The 21535-nt window shown below is 32.7% G+C and overlaps 1 protein-coding gene across 1 annotated transcript in view; it reads left to right on the top strand.

The window, feature by feature from the left end:
* The window catches only part of SLC15A1 (solute carrier family 15 member 1), a 47714-nt gene that overhangs the window by 5378 nt on the left and 20801 nt on the right, over positions 1 to 21535 (top strand). The window contains exons 2-10 of the mRNA XM_051984045.1: positions 5961 to 5977; positions 6354 to 6435; positions 6536 to 6677; positions 7305 to 7424; positions 10941 to 11040; positions 11262 to 11352; positions 13469 to 13552; positions 19716 to 19798; positions 21031 to 21117. Coding sequence (XP_051840005.1) covers positions 5961 to 5977; positions 6354 to 6435; positions 6536 to 6677; positions 7305 to 7424; positions 10941 to 11040; positions 11262 to 11352; positions 13469 to 13552; positions 19716 to 19798; positions 21031 to 21117 — 806 coding nt within the window. The remainder of the gene's footprint in view (positions 1 to 5960; positions 5978 to 6353; positions 6436 to 6535; positions 6678 to 7304; positions 7425 to 10940; positions 11041 to 11261; positions 11353 to 13468; positions 13553 to 19715; positions 19799 to 21030; positions 21118 to 21535) is intronic.

The raw sequence follows: 21535 nt of genomic DNA, 5'->3' as shown, positions 1-21535 counted from the left end.
CCCCTCCTTTTTCCTTTTTGAGAAAGCAAGCAATTTGATATAGGCAAAAGAAACAAGAATATTAAAGAAAGTTTTAAATGTATACTTCAATCTGCATTTTCAGACTCCAGCAGTTCTTTCTCTAGAGGTGGATACCATTTTTCATGATAATTCCTCCAGAATTGTCTTGGATCATTGTATTTCTGAGAATAGCTAAGTCATTCACAGTTGATCATTGTACAGGATTGCTGTTACTATATACAATATTCTCCTCATTCTGCTCATTTCATTTTACACCCATTCATGTGCGTCTTCCCAGGTTTTTCTGAAAGTGTCTGCTCATCATTTCTTATAGCACAAAAGTATTCTGTCACAGGGACAACAAGGTGACATAGTGGATAGAGCACTGGTCCTGGTGTCAGAAGCCTCCCTCTCCCACTTCCCAACTTGAATCTGGCCTTAAAACACTTACTTGCTGTGTATTGCTAAGCAAGTCACTTAACCTTGTTTTTCTCAGTTCCTTATCAGTAAAAAGATCTGGAAATGAGCTAGAAAATCCCCAAATAGGGTCATGGAGAGTTGGACATGGCCAAAATGACTTAATATCAGTATTCTACCACAATCATATATTATGTCTGTCTGATTCAACTATTTCTCAATTCATGGGCATCCTCTCAATTTCTAATTCTTATCAATACAAAAAAAAAAGCTACAGTAAATATTTTTGTACTTATTCCTTTCCCTTTCTTTTTTTCACCAGGAGATAGGAACTTAAAAGAAATAGAAAGTAGTAGATAAAAATATAGTAAGTAAAGAGAGCTTAAAATAAAAACCTTACCTTTAAAAAAAAAAGATATGATATGACCGACATTATACCAAGATGGGCATGCATAAAATACTATGGCTGTATAAAACATTAAAAGTCTATTGTGTGCAAGGCACATAGAGCATATCAAGACAAAAAATCTCTACCCTCAAAGACCTTGCATTGTACTAAAGGAATACAACATATAAACAGATAAATATATTCATGATAATTCATCAAATCCCTGCACTTTAGTGTCTCATCTATAAAATGTTGGGATTGGGCTAGATTTCTTAGGACTTTTTAGTCATAATATAAGATTCAACTGTATCATAAACTCACACATTTCTTTTTTCAATGAGATTTATCACCTATCAGTTTCAGGATATTTTGCTGACTCCCTACAAGAGGAGATTAACAGTTCTTGAAAAGAGCCAAACAAAGATTTTCAATACATTTTATTTTGATGGACTCCTCACAGTGGAAGGAGTAGAGGGGAAGAGAGGAAGAAGGTATTCTGAAGGCAAATTGGACATTGACTACCCTACCACTGATCCTGAAAAACAGGGAGTGCGGAAGCCCTGATTTCCCTGATGCTTTCTATTGGTGATTTTTCAAAATGGCAAAGGGGTCATGGATATCAGAAATGATTGTTTCAGATCTCTGTTGAAAATAAAAATGATTAGAAACTCCAATCTGAGACTGATCCATAAATTCAGTTCTACCTCTTTGTTACTATGCTTTCTGTTCTTGACCATTAGTAAAAGATAAAAATTTTATTATTTCCAAGGCAAGTGCTAAAAATCAGTCTCCTAATTCCCAGGAATGGTGTCTTCATGTTACTACTCCCTATCTCAAAAAGCTTATAGAGAACACCATTCTATGTCACCTGAAGTTCACCCTCTACCCGAAGGACAATATCATATTTCCCTTATGCCTTGTGTCAGGTCAAAGTAACCTAAGAACTGTAGTTTAACAACGCTATTTCAAGTGCTTTATGTTAAATCACATCTTGTTTTATGTTAGGGAACATTCGGATTAATTTATGTAGGCGATATCTAAACTGACCCTACTATCATTTCAATACATCGGAAAAAAAAAAATCAGCTTCCCAAAAGCTTTTCTTTCTGGAAAGCTTAACTTGAATATGAATAGCCTGGTATAAAGTATTATAAATAAGATTATTGTATTTCTAAGTCATGCACTGTTGATAACTATACAGTATTGCTGTTACTAACAATATATAGTATTTTCAAGGGTACAGACATACCTTGAGTTTTCTGTTTTCTATTTCTCAGATACTCCCTTTTTTGGATATCTTGTTACTTAAATGATACTGTCCTATCTTTCATGATTATTATGTCTTTTCATCACCTTTGGAATACTTACATTTTAGATTCCTTAGGTTGTGATATTATGGATATATATGATATTTATACATATATATGATATTTATACGTATATATACATATATATATGATGTTTTATGATTTGCCACTATGGAGTATTGATTGGATAAAAAGGGCTACTGAGGATTAGCTTTCACAGCAATGTAATAGCTTTGGATCACTAAAAATACTGAACAACTTGCCAGATGACAAATCCAGCCTGATGTCTTACTTATAAATTCTGGATCTAGCTCATACGCCAAGTGTCTAGGCAAGATGTTTTTTCTGAGCATACTTTCTTTCTTTCTTTTTTTTGCAATATTCATTTTTTTAATAATAGCTTTTTATTTACAAGTTATATGCATGGGTAATTTTACAGCATTGACAATTGCCAAACCTTTTGTTCCAATTTTTCCCCTCTTTCCCCCCACTCCCTCCCCTAGATAGCAGGATGACTAATACATGTTAAATATGTTAAGGTATAAATTAAATACAAAATAAGTATACATGTCCAAACCGTTATTTTGCTGTACAAAAAGAATCAGACTCTGAAATAGTGTACATTTAGCCTGTGAAGGAAATAAAAAATGCCGGAGGGCAAAAATAGAGGGATTGGGAATTCAATGTAATGGTTCTTAGTCATCTCCCAGAGATCTTTTGCTGGGTGTAGCTGGTTCAGTTCATTACTGCTCCATTGGAACTGATTTGGTTCATCTCATTGCTGAAGATGGCCAGGTCCATCAGAATTGATCATCATATAGTATTGTTGTTGAATATATAATGATCTCCTGGTTCTGCTCATTTCACTCAACATCAGTTCGTGTAAGTCTCTCCAGGCTTTTCTGAAATCATCCTGTTGGTCATTTCTTACCGAACAATAATATTCCATAATATTCATATACCACAATTTATTCAGCCATTCTCCAATTGATGGGCATCTACTCAGTTTCCAGTTTCTCGCCACTACAAAGAAGGCTGCCACAAACATTCTTGCACATACAGGTCCCTTTCCCTTCTTTAAGATCTCTTTGGAATATAAGCCCAGTAGTAATACTGCTGGATCAAAGGGGATGTACAGTTTGATAACTTTTTGAGTGTAGTTTCAAATTTCTGAGCATACTTTCTATCAGTATTTTTGTATTATCTTCCTATAAAAAATGTTAACTTTAAGTAGATCCATTTGGCAATTTATGAAAAAAACCATGGTATCAAAGAAAACAAACATGTGACCTAGCACATTAATTTAAAATCTCATAAGCATTAACACTTAAATATCAAAGTACACATCATCTTAGCACTTGAGTTTTCTGTCCCTGATAAATCTGCTTACCTGTAATATATTAAGATAAGAAATGCTGACTATAGTTATAGGCAATAAATAGCTTAAGGCTTTCTTAAACTTAACCTCTGCTCTTTCGTGTAAAAAGAATGTTTCAGGGAAGCTATAAAAATGACTACTTGAAATATTATAGGTGTGGCTTCCCTTCAATTCCAGAAGTGAAGTTTTCAATCCCAGATTTTACTTGAAGTTTCTTATATTTTAGAACTGGAAGAGGCTTTGAGGATTAACTATTCCAATTTTCTCATTTTATATATAAACCAATACTCAAATTGTCCAAATCTTATCAATATCTTATCGGAAATAACATAGCTATTAAATCTAAAACTTCAAGAAATCAAATGCAATATTTTTTTCATAGCAGAATACAGATTTGTGTAGTAGCTTGACTTTCTTTAGTATTATTTATAATGATTGGTTGATACCCACATCAATGAGATCCAATCATGTATGAAAACTGTAGTAAGACCCTATCTCTCAATTGAAACTCCTCCCTTTAAGGCAACCACTCATCCCTTTTCTTTTCTTTTCCTTTATTTATTTATTTATTTTTTTGAGACACTGGTGGTTAAGTGACCCAGAGCCATACAGCTGTAAGTGTTAAGTGTCTGAAGCCAGAGAAGAACTCAGGTCCTCCTAATTCCAGGGCTGGTACTCTGTCCACTAGGCCATCTAGCTGCCCCCACTCATCTCTTTATTGTGAAAATGAATGGTATTTTCTCATTCTTCATCTACCACAATCTTTCCTCAGATTTCAACTCTGAAAGTTCCTTCCTTCTGGATATTTTCTTTTCCTTTGACTTTTCTGACACTTCTCTCTTGGCTGTGTTCCTTCCTCAAAGCAACTTGCAAGAAAAAATTTTTCTGTTCTCTTTATTTTATTTCCCAAGTATGTAAGGGTTGTATCCTGGATTATTTATTAATTCCATCTGTTTCCATATCACATCTAACAGATGACTCCTCAAGCTATATTTTCAGCCTTAACATCTCATGAACTTTAGTCCCATATCTCCAACCTCTTTGTTAGACATAGTCCTCTATTCCTTGATAGCAATTCAGATCAAACACATTCAAAACAAGTTTTTTCTCTCCCTGAATATATTTTTCTCAATCTATCATCAAGCAAAGATCACAATCTTCCTAATTACCCAGTGTTACAGCCTCAGTTTTAGATTTTCCATTTCCTCATGCCAAGTTCTATCAATTCTATCATCTCTACATCATTTTATATATCTCTCTTTTTGTCTCTTCCTCCCTTTCCCCCCTCTTCCTTCTTCCCTCCTTTTCTCCTTCCTTCCCTCTCTCCCTGTCTCTCTCACCCCCCCACCATTCTAGTTCAGATTCTATATATTTGTTTTGACTATTAAAATTGAGCTCTCATTCTCTCTAGTCTTCGTAGGAGACGGAGGGGAGGGGGGAGAGAAAAACATCTATATAATATATACTATGTATCGAGTATCTATTATGAGCTAAGCATTTTTTTATGAATATCTTTTTTGTTGTTCCTCATAATAACTTTTTGAGGTAAGTGCTATTATTATCTATGCCCATTTTATAGTTTAAAAAAGTGAGAAAAGGAGAGGTCAGGTGACTTCTCAGAGTCATACAGCTAGTAAGTATTTGAGGCTGGATTTTAGCTTATTTTTTATTATTATTTCAGATTTAACTCTATTCATTAAGCCACATAGCACTTAATTTTAAATATTTAAACTTTATTCTAAAGTAGCTAGGAGATCATTACCCATTTTTCCCCCCATTGGTAGCTGATTTATACCCTCTTCCAAATGAGAAACTACTTCAGTTTTCTTCCAAATAATCTAATGAGTAACTTTCCCAATGAGCCTCTCACTATTCCAACTAAACCAGAGCATAATTAGTTGCTATGAATTTACAAAAGAATTAGGGAGTAAAGAGTATGAATCTTCAAATATGTGGAACTCATTCAGTGGTACTTTCACTAAGTAAATCAGTGGTTTCCTATTCAGAATGTTACTTTGATCCTTTTCAAGTAAACACACTGTTTTGTTTGTGCATAGGTATAATGTACTCTTCCTTTTTCAAGAGGAAAAAATAGAAACCAGGATATTTCACAGTTTGATTTGCATGTGTGTAGGTGGGGCAAGCATAGTTAAGTTATGAGTTTTTCTTTTTTTTTAATCCCCTCATGACTAGGAAGATTTTAAAATTGCCCTCGTCAGTGACATAAATCAAAAATCTAAACCTAAAATGCATAAGGTAAGAGAGTGACACAATTATTTATGATGTTCTAGAAAAAATTATTTCATAACTGAAAGATCATATACATTGTATTTACAGTACTCTGAATTACCCAGGCACTAACCAATACATTTGAATTCAAGTTTCATATTTATGAGATTAATATGTAAAATATTTAGAAATATTTTATTTGACTTCCTGGTGTTAAGTGATTTTTTTTCTTGCCTTCTAGGGACCACCAAATCACTGGTAAGTATATCATTTCAGTTATTGTTTAAATGGCTTCCTTTTTAAAAGATTTCCCTATTTATTATTAAGAAATAATATTATTTCCCTATTTATTATTAAGAAATTATGCATTATTTATATCAAGTATTTCATTCATAAATGCTGTGATTAAAATTTTTTTCTTAGATCAATTTATAGTAGATGGGAAATGACAAGACAAAGAATTATGAATTTTTAAACTCTGAATTGTTACATAACTTTGGAACTCTGGTTAAGTAACTAAATATAGCTGTCTCTTTTCCCGTTTCTGAGTATACTAATAAGAAATAAATTTCTATCTGTCCATGAAAGACCTTTCTGTTGTGTAACCAGAATATTTTCTTTCTTTTCTCTTCAGAGTTGCTTTGGTTATCCTGTAAGCATCTTTTTCATTATCGTCAATGAATTCTGTGAAAGATTTTCCTACTATGGAATGAGAGGTAACTATTTGAATTCACACTTTACCATTAGCTTCAACAAATGATTGTTTTGGATATTTTAACATTTCCTTTTTGTTCTCCCTACCCCCTCCACGTACAGCAATTCTAGTTCTATATTTCCAACGCTTCCTTCAATGGCCTGATAATATATCTACTGCCATCTATCACACATTTATTGCTCTATGCTATCTAACACCAATTCTTGGAGCTCTTATTGCTGACTCATGGCTGGGCAAGTTCAAGTGAGTATTTTCTATTTTTTATTTATGGAGAGAATCTTCTTGATCAATTCAGTTATCTTTTTTAGAGTATATGTACTTTTTCTTTAATGTACATGGAGTTAATCTTTAACATTCTTCAAGGAATGTTCAATTGCTTTTAAGCACATGCTGTGTGTAGGGTACCATGTTGAAGTACAGATATGTATAGAAACATAAAACAATCTTCCTTATGGACCTTGTAATTTCACTAGAGTTGAAAACATGGATACACACAAAAATAGAATGTATTAACTTTTATTAAATAAGACTGTTGGACATCAAATAAAATAGAAGAACTGGAGCTGGGAAATGAAGGAAGTGTTGGAAAACATTCTTGGATAGAAGAATGGCTTGAGCACCAAAGGCTAGAATGTCTGATTATCATCACATTTTTAAAAAAAGTGTGCTATGCTACTGTTCTGTTCAATTCAACAGGCATTTCTCATAATATTTGTCATTATATGAGACAATTATAAAAAATCTCAAAGTAACAGTACAAATTATCAGGAATATGGTATCATGAGAAATGATATTGATAAAATGGAAAATCTTTTATGGTTCACAAGTATAGCTAGATCTTTTTATTCCAACTTTTTCTTTGTTTTAAAGAACAATCATCTCATTGTCCATTGTTTATACTCTGGGGCAAGCAATCACCGCCATAAGTTCCATTAATGACCTCTCAGATTCTGACCATGATGGAAATCCTGATAACCTTCCTTTGCATGTGTAAGTTGAAACATTTTCTTATTCAATTTTTTCAGCTTTATCTATCGTACTTCATTCTCTCTTTCTTCCTAAAAAAAGTGCCTTCTTTCCCAGGTAGGTTATAGAAATAAAAGAGACCATTCCTTTTAACCATAAGTTGGGTCTTGAATATGATGTCATATTTTCTGTCTTCAGATTTTGATGTTTCACTTATCTCCATGTCTTAGTTGCAAAAAGCAATTTGTATTGTGATCAGACTATCCTTGAAGCGATTGAAAGAGTCTTAGTGAGTAGCAGTTTGGCAAACACAAGGAGCTTTCTCAGGTCTTAGACTTGCTGACTTCAATGTTCAACTTAAATGCTAATTTTTCTAAACTGAATTAATTTTCTCTTTAGTGAGGTATGGCTTGATGAACATAGGTCTAATAGTGTCCTTTGTGTATACTATCTTGTTCCTATAAGTTTATAGAAAATGAAATTGAGAACTAACATTTTGGCTGGACAAGCCAAGCTGGGAAAAATTGTTCCTTCAAGTATTAGGTCCCTTAATTTACTTTCCATTATTTATTTAAAACTCAAATACAAAATAGAAAAAGAAAAAAATTAGAAAAAAGAGAAAGGAAAAACACTGTCATGTGCACAGCAGAACATAGGGGAGGATTCAAAATATGTAACAATGAATTTCTATTTCAAGAAAGCATATGTAATAATAGAAGACATTGTATTTGGAACTGTACATCTTTTCTTTGCTTCCTTGTAGGTTTTCTTTTTTTTTGCATGGTTTTGCTTTTTAGAGTCACATTATCCTCAGCTCTACCCTAATCTTTCTCTTGGACAATGACAATCTTAGACATATGGCTTATATGTATCTCATATATAAAACATAAATAGTTTTTCCTTAATGAATCCCTTGAAAATAGTCTTTGCCATGGCTCTTGTATGGCACATTTTCTATTGTTGGCAACAAAATTCTGAAAATCTGACAGTTCATTCAATGTTCTTGTAATTACCAATATATAGTATTCCAGGACTTACTATCTTTTATTGTAGTCACTGATGGGTCTTGTCTTAATTACAGTTCCAGTATATTTGAATCTGTTGTTTGTTTTTGTTGTTACTGTTGTTGCTTGTAAAATTTTCTCTTTGATCTGGGGTTTTCAAAATTTAGCAAAAATGTTCCTGTTTTTCTTGTAAGATCTTTTTCAGGTGGTGATGGGGGGATTTTTTTTCTATTTTTACTTTCTCCTCTTATTCTATCACTTAAGTACAATTTTCTTTATTTCTTGTACTATTATATTAAGATTCTTTTTCGTCATAACTTTTCTTATGAGATGTCTCACATTATCTTCAATTTTTTTCATTCTTTGTATTTTGTTTTGTAACAAATAGTCTTTTATAACTTCACTTTGACCAATTTTAATTTTCAGAAAGTCATTTTCTTCCTTAAGATTTTGGATCTCCTTTTCTAGTTGGTTGATTTTCTTTTCATAATCTTTTCATTTTTCTTGAATTGCTCTTTCTCTTTGAAAAAAAAAAGTTTTTCTTCAGTCTCCCTCATGTGATTTTAAATGTCTTCTTTGAGTTCTTCTATGAATTCTTTTGAGGCATGTAAGCATTTAATGTTACTTTTTGGTATAGGGGAAACCTTTTTTTTTTTTTTTTTTACTTCAATGTTCTCTGAAGATGAAGCCCAGTATTCCCTAATCTTGTAATAACTTTCTATACTTGGGTTCTCTCCTCCTTTGCCTGCTTTTTTTTTAAATTTTTTTTTTAAATGTGCTTGTTAGTGTAATCATCTCTAGTTCTGAGGTGAAGGGATGAAGCCTCGGGCTTCCCTTCAGTTCCTTCTGACCTGGAACCCAAAACCAAAACCTCCACCTTTCTAAACATGCCCTCAACCAGCAGCTACCCTCCATCCCTACTTCTGCGCTCAACAGTAGGTTCATTTTGCTTAGGGCCCTGTCTCAGCAGCACAGCTGGGCCTGGTTCCTTATCAACAGAAGTTCCCTCAATCTTCCCAGATTTTCCCCCCACCAGGTGAGAATTCCTGTGGTTGGGGCTACCGCTGAACCCAGCTACTCCCAGGGTTCCCGCATAGCTGTTTCTGCTGAGGTAGTCTGAAGATATTTACATTTCACAGGGGTCTGATCCTCCTGGACCTGAGGCACAATTTTACTTTATTTGTGGAAGAAATCTGGAGTGTTTGGAATTTTATGACCTACTCTGCCACCTCTCCAAAATTCTCTCCCCAACCAGAATCCAGAGACTATTCTAGTATATCCAGTTTCATATTCTTATATGAGGCTTATTTTAACATATTTAACATGTATTGGACTACCTGCCATCTAGGGGAGGGGATAGAGGGAATGAGGGGAAATTTTGGAACAAAAGGTATTGCAAGGGTCAGTGTTGAAAAATTACTCATGCATGTTTTGTAAATAAAAAGCTTTAATTAAAAAAAAAAAGTTGTCCGCTACTTTACATAAACTGTGCATATTTAAGGACTATTTCTTTGTCAGTATCAATAATATTAATACTGGATAGCATTTATACAATATTGTAAGGCTTAGAAATGTTACCTCATTTGATCTTCATAACAACCCAGTGAACTAAGTGTCCCCAGAGACAGTTAAGTGGCTTTCCTAGAGTCATATATATAGTTAATGACTATCTAAGATGGGATTCAAATTCAAGTCTTCCTGACTCAAAATTCAGCATTCTTTCCATTATACTACTTCCCTGCCTAATCGTGACAAGCTGTTAAGATGTGACTACTTGAATATGGTCAAAAAAACAAAGGGGAAAAAAAACCATATACATTTTAAAAACGCCTAGGCTATATTCCATAATCTTGGGTCACTTTCTCATTGGTTACTTAGTTTCTACAGCCCATTACACAAGTCAGGGATATTTGGTTTCTTAATCCCCAAATTCCAGCTTTGATCTTCCTACTCCTATACAGTTCATTACATTAATCATTAGGACTTGCTTTCTTCCTTTGGGATGGTTTATACTCTTCTTGTAAATCTCAGGTAATCCTCTGATAACTTGCTATACAAATCTCAATGTTTTGCATCTGTTAGCATAGTCCAACTGACTAACCCACCACTCAACATTGTTAGTCCTTTAAATGCCTTTAAAGGGTGATTTTAAACTGAATTTGTCCAAGCTTTAGCTGCTCAAGTATACCCCTTTCAGTTACATAGCATAGCTATGGAGCTTACCTGTCCCTTATAATGTTACCTTAGTCACATTTTTGTGGAACCAATCAGAGGTATTAAGGATAGTATGCTTGTGCCATTACCCAAGTTTTGCTGTGAGGAGAGAAAATTTATTGTTTGCTATTAAGAGACTGTAGACAAAATGTGTAGGAATGAGAATTTCACTTACATTCTTCAATAAACATTTGAACCTGCTCTGTGTTACCATATCAAGTATTGCAGAATGGGAAGGTTGTTAAGAACAAAGAAGAAACAAAGAACAAAGACCTTTACTTTTGAGGAATAGATGTTTTAAAAAGTTAATTCCTTTCCCTAGAGCTTTGTCTATGGTGGGGCTTATCCTGATTGCTCTTGGTACTGGTGGAATAAAACCCTGTGTGTCAGCATTTGGTGGAGATCAGTTTGAAGAAAATCAGGTATGTGCCCTTTGTTGAAAATGTATAACTGTATCAATATGTCTAGTAATAAAGTTTCATTGACAGGCTCATTGGCCACTTGGTTTTTTCAAGTGTGCTTGGAATAATATATACAGTGATAGAAGATGAATTAATCATGAAGGATAATCAGTTGGTTTTTGTCCTTAACAGTTGCTATTGATTTGTGTTCACTATTTTTAAAAATATCCTTTTCAATACAGGAAAAACAAAGAAACAGATTTTTTTCCATTTTTTATCTGGCCATCAATGCTGGAAGCCTGATTTCTACAATCATAACTCCCATACTCAGAGGTAAAATAGTGTTCCCACTTCTTTCTCTTCCTTAGAAGCAATATCACATTGTTGTGCATTGTATTGGGAGTCAGAGCTTGAATTTTGAATGTCAATTCTGCTAATTTAGGCCAAGTTTATTACTCTCTATTGTCATTAGTTTCCTTACCTATAAAATGAGGTGGTTTGACTAAATGATTTCTGAGATTCTTTCCAATGCTACCTTTGATCCTTTGAAACTCTCTATAAGATAGTATAATAAAAAAAGATGATTGCACATGAAACTGCAGATATACTATGCATAACTTGCTATTCCTTTCAAACATACAACAAAATTATTATGTAAATTTCTTTTTTCTCTTTTCCATTTTCCCATTTTAGAGATAGCTATCATTAGACATAAATATTATATATATATATGTAAAATTATCAAATATTTTTTACATATAGCTGCTTTCTTTTTTTGCTCAGTGAGACATATGTTGTAAGAAAGGAGAAAAAAAAGTGTAGGAGGAGGGAACAAATTAAGTGAATCATCACATCTGCTCAGTATAGCAGTATATGCAGTATTCCTCACCCATGGTCCCCATAATAGGCAAAGAAAGGATCATAGGCTCATTTAGGGCTAGAAGGCCTTGAGAGTACTGATTCTAACCCCCTCATTTTGCACATTAAAAAAGTGAGTCTCAAATAGATAAAATGACAAGTCCTTGCAGAATAAGTGGCAGAGACAGAATTTAAATCCAGATACTCTGACTACATACAAATTCCTTGTTCTTTATCTTTTATCTTTATTAGATAAAGAAATGCTATTTAAAATCGAGCTCTCTAAACCTATTGAATTTTCTTGTACATATGTCAAAGTTTTATAACATATGCAATTATTAGCATAGACATTTTAAATGTAATTATTAGCATAGTAGGACATTTTAAAAAATTCATTTTTATTTATTTTCAGCTCCAAATTTATCACCTCTATCCACTTTTTAAGAAATCAAGACAAACAAAACCCAGTCAAATGGCACAGTGAAGAGATTATTAGGCCTGGAGTCAGGCCCATGTTTAAATCTAGTCTCAGACACCTGTGGGACCCTGGGCAAATAACTTAAACACTTTCCCCCTCAGTTTCCTCATCTGTAAAATGGAATAATAATAACACCTATCTTCTAGGTTTGTTGTGATGATCAAATGTGACAATAATTGAGAAGTGCTTAGTGCCTGGCACATGATGCTATTATGACAACTAGGTAGCACAGTGGACAACTCCTGTTCTTGAGTTGAGATACTTATTAGCTGTGTGTGTGGCAAGTCACTTCTCTTTGCCTCAGTTTTTATATCTGTAAAATGAGCTGGAGAAGGAAATGGTAAACCACTCCAGTATCTTTGCTAAAAAAAAACCCAAATGGATCATAAAGAGTTGGACATGACTGAAACAAACAAATGAGCTATTATTATTGTTGTTGTTATCCTATTGAATTTTCCAAGATAGTTGTAAGACAAATATGATGCTAGTAGACATCTTATTTTTAAAATACAATCATGTTAATACAAAAAATTTTTATACAGAAAGATACAAAACTATTTATGTCATTTGACCTAGTGAAATCACCTCAAGAATTATACCATGAAAATATTTATTTTTCCCTTGAGGGAAAAAAGATTCATATGCAAAAATATTTGCAGCAACATAATAAAGCCATTCACAACCAATCTTCCCAACACCCAAGGATAGGTGAATATTATATAGAAATATAATGGCATATTCTTGTTATCTATACCAACTCACTTTTTTCCCTATGAGGAAACAGGCTTAAAGAAGTATTTTGCCTAAGGCTGGAGGCCAAACTGAAATAAGAAAACCAGTTTCTCTTTATTATAACATAGATTACTGAAAGAGGTAAAATGAAAAGTTCAAGTGGTTGAATAAAGAAAAAATATTTAAGTTTACTCTCAACTCCTTCAGGACAGGTTCCATTTTCAAAGTCTGTTTCATCTAGAATTTGCTTTTTATGTGGTAGGTGCTTAATAGTATTTTAGCTTTAAATTGGTAACTAACCTAGATGTTGCTAAAGTATGGGTGAAAGAAATTTCTTTTCATTAATATAATGAAGTATGATCTGACTTAATTTTCCCATAGTTCAAGAATGTGGCATTCATAGCACACAAGCATGTTATCCATTGGCATTTGGAGTTCCTGCTGCTCTGATGGCTGTATCTCTGAGTAAGTCTCTCCAATTCACTAATGCAACAAACTTACTGAGTTTACCATTGTCATAGCACTGTGGATAGCTTTTTAACAAGTGTTTACAATCTTTGAGAATCTAGGTAGAAAGATTGTATTCCTCATCCTAAAATATAAGTATGGATGATTTCATGTATTTGTCTTTGTTCTTCCAGCACCTAGCATATTGCTTTGTACACCAAGCTGATTAATTCCTCCTTTCTTCTTTAATGAGTTCAGCAACTGACTGATGATCTTTCTCTTCTCTCAAACTACTTCTCTAATAATAGAGAACTTCAGCCTCTATGTTGCTATTCCCTTAAATACCTTTACTTTCCAGTTGCTCAGTTTACTCATTTCCTATTATCTATTCTTCCACTTTACCAGTTCTCTGGATGGGTTCTGTCACAATACCAAAAGATTCCCATTGCTATTTTAACTAGAAAAAAATCTTTGGTTTTCCAAGTTACTGGGAGAAGAAAGAGGGTAGATAGAAGTGAGTTTTATCTTGTGATGGCTTGTCTATCCTTGCCAGAGCATGGGGTACAGGGAGCTAGAGAGTACTAAGTGAATACATTGAATAATAAATTTCTCTATATGATCTAGATCATGAAGACAACTAAAAGTATGAATATCCTCCAATGCTCTGTCCTGGACCTTCTTCTCTTCTCATTCTACATTGTGTTGCTTGGTAATCTAATGAGTTTCTATGAAATCTATTATCATCTCTGTGTAGGTAACTCTTAAATGTATTTGTCTAGCCCTCACCTCTCTCTAGTCTTCCAGTCTCTTGTCTCCAAATGCCTATTTAATATTTCATCCATTTTAAACTTTTATCCATCTTAAACTTTACATGTCCCAAATGGAACAAATCCTCTTTACTCCTAAACTCTCCAGTCTTCTGAATTTTCCTCTTATTCTTGAGGGCACCATAATACAAATCAGTTAAGCTTGAAACCTCATTGTCTTCCTCAACTCATTTGCTCTCACCCTCCCATATTCATTCTGTTATCAAATTTTATTAATTCTACTTTTGTAACATCTCTTATATATGTTGCCTTCTCTCCTCACACAGTCACCAATCCTGGTGTAGATTCTTCTCACCTCAGACCTGGTCTATTGCAATATCCTTCTAGTTGGTCCCCCTACTTCAAGTCTCATCCCATTCCATTCCATCCATTGTTGCTGCCAAAGTGATTTCCCTTAAACTCTATGTCTGACCATGTCATTCACCTATTTAACAAATTCTAGTATCTCCTTTTCATCTCCAGAATTAAATATAAAGTTCTCCTTTTAGATTTTAAAATCCTGCAAGATCCTTTAAAAAAAAAAAACCTTTACCTTTTTTTTTTCTTACTCTTTTACTTCTGTAATATGATCCAGTGACATTGGCCTCCTTGCTATTTCTTAAACAAGCATTCCATCTATCTAATCCTAAAAAAATGAGTGGGTCAAACAACAAACCATAAAAACAATTGAGAACTTCAGTCAAGAGAACAACAATAATGAGACAGCAGAATTTCTGGGATTTGGCCAAAGGATTTCTTAGGGGAAATTTTTTTTTAAATCTCTGAAAAATTACAAAAATAAAATAGAGAAAGAGGAAATCAGTGAGCTGGATGTGCAACTAAAAAAGCTAGAAAAAGAACAAATTAAAAATCTACAATGAATTATCAAATTAGAAATCTGAAAATAAGATTAATGATCTAATGGATGAACAAAATAATAAGATTGAAAGTAAGAAAAAAAACTGAACTGATAAATGAAACTAGCAATTGGTTTTATGGGAAAGCAGCCCAATAAAATTGATAAACCTTTGGTAAATTTGATTTAAAAAAGAAAAAAGAAAACTAAATTACCAGTATAAAAAAATTAAAGGGCGAATTCACCACTAATGAACAGGAATTAAAACAATTCATAGCTATTTTGCTCAACTCTATGCCAATAAATCTGACAATCTAATTGAAAAGGATGGATATTTTTAAAAAATTCAACTTCCCAGATTAACAGAAGAGGAAATAAATTCTTAATGAACCCTGTTTTAGAAAACAGAAACTGAACAAGCCATCAATTAATTCCCTAAGAAAAAATCTCCAGGGCAGATGAATTTGCAAGTGAATTTTACCAAACATTTAAAGAATAATTAATTCTAATATTATATAAACTATTTGAAAAAATAGATGAAGAAGAAATTCCACTAAATTCTTTTTATGACATAAATGTGGTATGGGGATACCTAGATTAGGAAAAGCCAAAATAGAGAAAGAAAATTAGAGACCATTCCCCATAATGAATATGATACAAAAAATAAAAATTTAAAATATTAGTGATAATATTGGTGATAAATTGCTGTAATCTTTTGCTAATATTTTTATTACCAGGATAATATACTATGACCAGGTGGAATTTATACTAGGAGTGCAAGGCTGATTCAATATTAAGAAAATCAGCATGCAGAACCATATCAATAACAAAATAAAAATCATATAATTATCTTAATAGATGCAGAAAATTTTTTGACAAAATCCAAAACCCATTGTTATTAAAAACATGAGAGCACTGGAGTAAATGGAATTTTCCTTAAAGTAATAAGTAGTATCTAAGAATATTAGCAAACATTATATATAATAAGAATAAGCTAGAGGACTTCCCAATAAGATCAGAGGTAAAGCAAGGATGCTCATTTTCACTATTATTATTCAATATAGAATTAGAATATTGCTTTAGCAATATGAGAAGGAAAAGAAATTGAAGGAATTAGAATAAGCATTGAGGAAATAAAACTATTACTCTTTGTAGATGACATGATGGTATACTACCATTCTGTAGAATCCTACAGAATCAACTAATAAACTATTTGAAATAATTAACAACTTTAGCAAAATTGCAGGATATAAAATGAACCCACATAAATTATTGGATTTCTATATATTATTAACAGAATCCAGCAGCAGGAGGTCGACAAATTCCACTTAAAGTAACTGTAAATGATATAAAATATTTGGGAGTCATCCTGCCAAGACAAATCCAGGAACTATATAAACACAATTATAAAATGTTTTTCATACAAATAAAAGAAAATTTCCATAATTGGAAAAATATTAATTGCTCATGGATAGGTCAAGCTAATATAATAAAAATGACAATTCTTCCTTAATAATTTATTTAGAGAATTGAGCCAAATTTATAAGAATACAAGTCATTCCCAAATTATAAATAGCCAAAGGATATGAATGGGTGGTTTTTAGATAAAGAAATTAAATCTATAGTCATGAAAAAAATGCTCTAAAAATGCAAATTAAAACAACTCTGAAGTACTACCTAATGTGTCAGATTGGCTAAAATGACAGAAAAGAAAAATGCTAAGTGTTGTGGGAAAATTGGAACACTAATGGGTTGATGGTGGAGTTGTGCGCTGCTACAACCCTTCTGGAGAGCAATTTGGAGCTATAATAAAATTGTATACTCTTCGCTCCAACAACTACTAGGTCTATATCCCAAGTAGCTCTATATGAAAGTGTTTATGGTGGTGCTCTTTGTGGTATTAAAGAATTTGAAATTGAGGGAATGCCCATCAATTGGGGAATCACTGACCAAATTGTGGTATATGAATTTAATGGAATACTTTCTACTATTAGAAATAATGAGGAGGCAGATTTCTAAAAAAAAAACTAGAAAGACTTAGATATACTGATGCTAAGTGAAGTGAGTAGAACAAGGAGAACATTGTACACAGTAACAGCAACATTTTGTGATAATCAACTTTGATAACGTTTGTTCTTATCATTATTCCAACAATCTAAGACATTTGCAAAAGGTCATGATGGAAAATACTATTCACATTCAAAGAAAGAACTATGAAGTCTGATTGAAATTGAAACATACTATTTTTATTTTTTGTTTTTTCTTTCACGTTTTTCTCCTTTTGTTCTGATTCTTCTTTCACAACATGACTAATGTGGAAATATGTTTAATATGATTGTACATGTATAATCTATATCAGATAGCTTGCCATCTTGGGATTAAAAAAGGGGAGGGAGAGGCAGAAAAAAATGGAAATAAAAATCTTCTGAGAGTGGATTTTAAAAACTATTTTTACATGTAATTAGAAAAAATAGAATTCAATTAAGTGGGGAAAATAAATTTTATTCAGTCAAAAAAGAGTTCTAAAGATCAAGAAATACCTATGGACTAAAGTATTTAATAAAGTCTTCAAGTAGAGCATAGAATTTAGACTGGTGAACCTTAAGGGTTGAACAGAATCTGAACAAATCTACTTAGGTCAAATTTTAGGAGTTACAGGGGAACTACTGTGAAAAAGCATTTGAAGAAGGATGAACTATAGGAGCTATAGCTCAATATTTTTTTTATAATAATTTTTTTTAAATATTTTTTTAAAAACAGGCTAGAAGAAAAATAGACCTCTTCATTGTATCAAATTAATCATTAATTGTTATAAAATAATTGTATGTTGTGGTAGTTTTATATAGGAGATTGAGAATTTCTAATATCCATCATGATTTTAATGGGCTTTAAAGTAGTGCTTTAGAAGATTCAAAGGTCCTGGGATAGAGGGGAAAATTAATTTTGCTTTTTAGATACATAACAATCTTAGCTTTTTTGAATTACCCTTGCATTGTTGCCTAGGCAAGTGTTAAGCCTCAAGCTCCATAACATAATGTTAACTTTTGCTTCCCTTATGTGTATATTACTCAAAATTGATTGTTTTCTCTTTAATCAGTATTATAGCCAATTTATATGACCAGTATAAGTTATCAAATAGATTATTATCTAATACCTGAAGAAATTAACTAATAACATTTGATGAATTGTTGAATTGTCTAAGGGGAGACCTGCCTTCAAACTTATTATATTGTTAAATGCTCAGAAAGAAAACTATTTGAACTTTTAACAAATTGTAAAAATCATATCCACTAAGTTGTGATTTTTTTATGCTGTTTACAAAAAAGTGGATGTAAGAACAGTCTATGGGTAGAGTACTTCAGTGTCTTTTATAAAACTGGTTTACAGCTTTTGTTTATGATGTTCTTGATAAATAAAGAAAAAACATGAGAAATTCTTCTCTTTACTTTAGTTCTAGGGGTCCAAGTGTTCCTAACAAATGGTATTATAGGAAGTAATCATAACCAGGGGAAGGTGGATATAAAGACTTCCTCTAGTTGGAGAAGAAAGACTAGAAATTCAGGGCAGAAGTAAGGGAATTAATTCCCAAATATTTTCAAAGACACAGAGAAAGACAAAAGATAGAATGCCATGTAAAGGAAACTATCAGGTCAGTTAAACTGTAACAGAGTGTGAGATCCAACTTGAAACATAATTTGTAGTTTAGTGGGAAAGAAATTTAATATGACAGTGTATTTTATCTGGAGTAAATAAGGAGTCACTGAAACTTCTTAAGTTGGAACTTCATGGTCATCTGATCCTACATTATACATAGAGGAGAGACTGGAGAGGAGAACTGGAGGCAGGGACACTAGTGGGGAGGCTTATCTTATCTATGTGAAAAGTCAAAGAATGAATTAGATGGTGGCCATGTGAATAGAAAGGAGATAATGAGATGTTGCTTTTTATCTTCAGAGATGTGATGACTGAATGGACATAGGAAGTGAGAGCAAGGGAAGAGAAGATGACTCTAAAGTTATGAAAATTGAGGGCTAGAAAAATAACCAAAAGCTTCAACCAAAATAGGGAAGTTATAGGACAGCAGTTTAAGGAATGCAAAATTAAGTTCTTCTGAGAGTATGTAGTATTTGGAATGCCTATGGGACATTCAGGGACATACTGGTGCTCAAAAGAGAGATAAGGATTCCATAAGACAGAATAAGATAGAGGGGGAAAAAAAGGATTCCCAAATGGAAATTTGGGAAGTTATATGTCTAGAAATGATTACGCTATGGAAGCTGAGGAAATCAATTAAAAATGAAGTAGTGAAAAGTCATAATAGCTGATTAGTGATTTAGTTATGGCATAAGTCAATTCAGGTAGACATTGTATACCTTGAAAGTCATAAGGTTATTTTAAATTTGATATATTCCAAGCAAAAACTGTTTGTTTTTTTCTTTATATTCTAATATAGCACATGAAATATAATAGGAGTTTAATAAAGGCTTGCCTATTGATTCTCTGATCTATTTCTTTTTAGTTGTGTTCATCATTGGCAGCAGCTTGTACAAGAAGGTTCAACCTCAAGGCAACGTAATGGCTAAAGTTGCCAGCTGCATTGGTGTAAGTATGACAAACTATTCCGTGGTTATGTTTAACCATCTTAGAACATTCTTTTTTACTGCTTCACTTTTTTAATGTCATGTAATCTGCTTTTTGAAAATATCAGGCAATTCTAAGATATTTTTGAGTCTCTTCTAGTTTCATTTAGGTTAACTTGGATGCTTGGCTTTACAGCTCTAAGAAGCTCTACAAATGTCCTTTTCTTATAATAAATATACATATTCTTAAAAGTTGCCTGCAAGGAGAGAACCACTCCAAATAATCATCTGGCTTCCAGATGACTTCCATTTTAAAAACTGAAGATTCTTCCATCAGAAAGACCTTTAACTAACATTTAAATGAAGAACCTACCACTTAATTAGCTGTGTGCCTTAAGCTTCATTTAAGTCATTCTGGACCTCATATCTGGAAGCCCTTCTGACTCTTCACTCAGTGCTTCTTCTATCATATATTCTCATTCTCAGTTAGAAGGTCCATCATTCCTTGAGTGAGACATTTGATCTTTAGAGGATGTGACTTTTGGAATACTCCAAATGAAAAGTTAAGTTATTCATAACTTAAAATCATTAATGACCCAAGGATCATTTCTTATTCCATCTAATTCAATCCTTTTAGATTTGAAATCCAGAGAAGTTTACTATCTTGTCCAAGATAGTTAATAACCAAAAATTGAGTAGGATTTGATCTTCTAGTCTAGTATTCATTCAGCAGTATCATTATCTTGATATTTGTTGTTGTTCAGTTGTTTCAGTCATGACTGACTCTTTATGATTAACATTTGGGCTTTTCTTGGCAAAAATACCAGAATTGTTTACCATTTCTTCTCCAGCTCATTTTATAGATGAGGAAACTGAGGCAAACAGGGTTAAATGACTTTGCCAAGTTACACAGCTAATAAGTATTTATGACCAGATTTGAATTCATCTTCCTGACTTCATGCCTGGTGCTTTATCTGATGTATCACCTAGCTGCCCAAACTTGAAATACTTTTCTCTTATTTTACAAAACAGAGATAATATTAAACGTGATCCCCACCAAAAGCACCTATGTTTAATTACTCTGATAGTCATTGCTCATCATCAGTTTTCTTCTGACCTATAAGAAGAACAAGAATTCCCTTTATTTTTTGCCTTTTTATTGTTGTAGTGTTTCCTGATTTATTTATTTATTTATTTATTTTTACCATCTTTAATAGTGACACCTTATTTTGGTTTGGTTTGGTTTTTTTCCAGTTTGCAATCAAAAACAGATTTTTGCACAGGAGTAAAGAATTCCCAAAGAGGGAGCACTGGCTGGATTGGGCTAAAGAAAAATATGATGTAAGTGTTTTATTCATCTTTAACTGGACCCAATCAATAGCTTTCCTCTGGAAAGAGCTTCAATAGAGCTTTCCATGGGATAGTCATGGGATAGTTGAGATAAATTTAATTCATTATCAGGTTTATAATATGAAACCACTCTGTTTGTTCCTGAAGTACTTAGCAGGCATATATATATATATGCTATTGATGTTTCTGAATATATGTCTATTTAATTATATTCTACCATTAGTCTTTCTGCCTCATGGAATTTCTCTTTTAAGATGTTACTCAAACACTGACTTTTATATCAAGGGTTTTTAAGCCTTTTTGTGACAGGGAGATATTTGTTAGTCTAAATGCATAAAGCATTTTATATATCTATTTATAGACATATATAGGCATGTATGTGTCTATATTGATACACATATATTATATA

Source organism: Antechinus flavipes, chromosome 3 (assembly GCF_016432865.1).
Source record: "Antechinus flavipes isolate AdamAnt ecotype Samford, QLD, Australia chromosome 3, AdamAnt_v2, whole genome shotgun sequence".
In the NCBI taxonomy this organism is placed as follows: Eukaryota; Metazoa; Chordata; class Mammalia; order Dasyuromorphia; family Dasyuridae; genus Antechinus; species Antechinus flavipes.
Note: the sequence above shows the minus strand (reverse complement) of the source record. Positions and strands in the feature narration are given on the sequence as shown.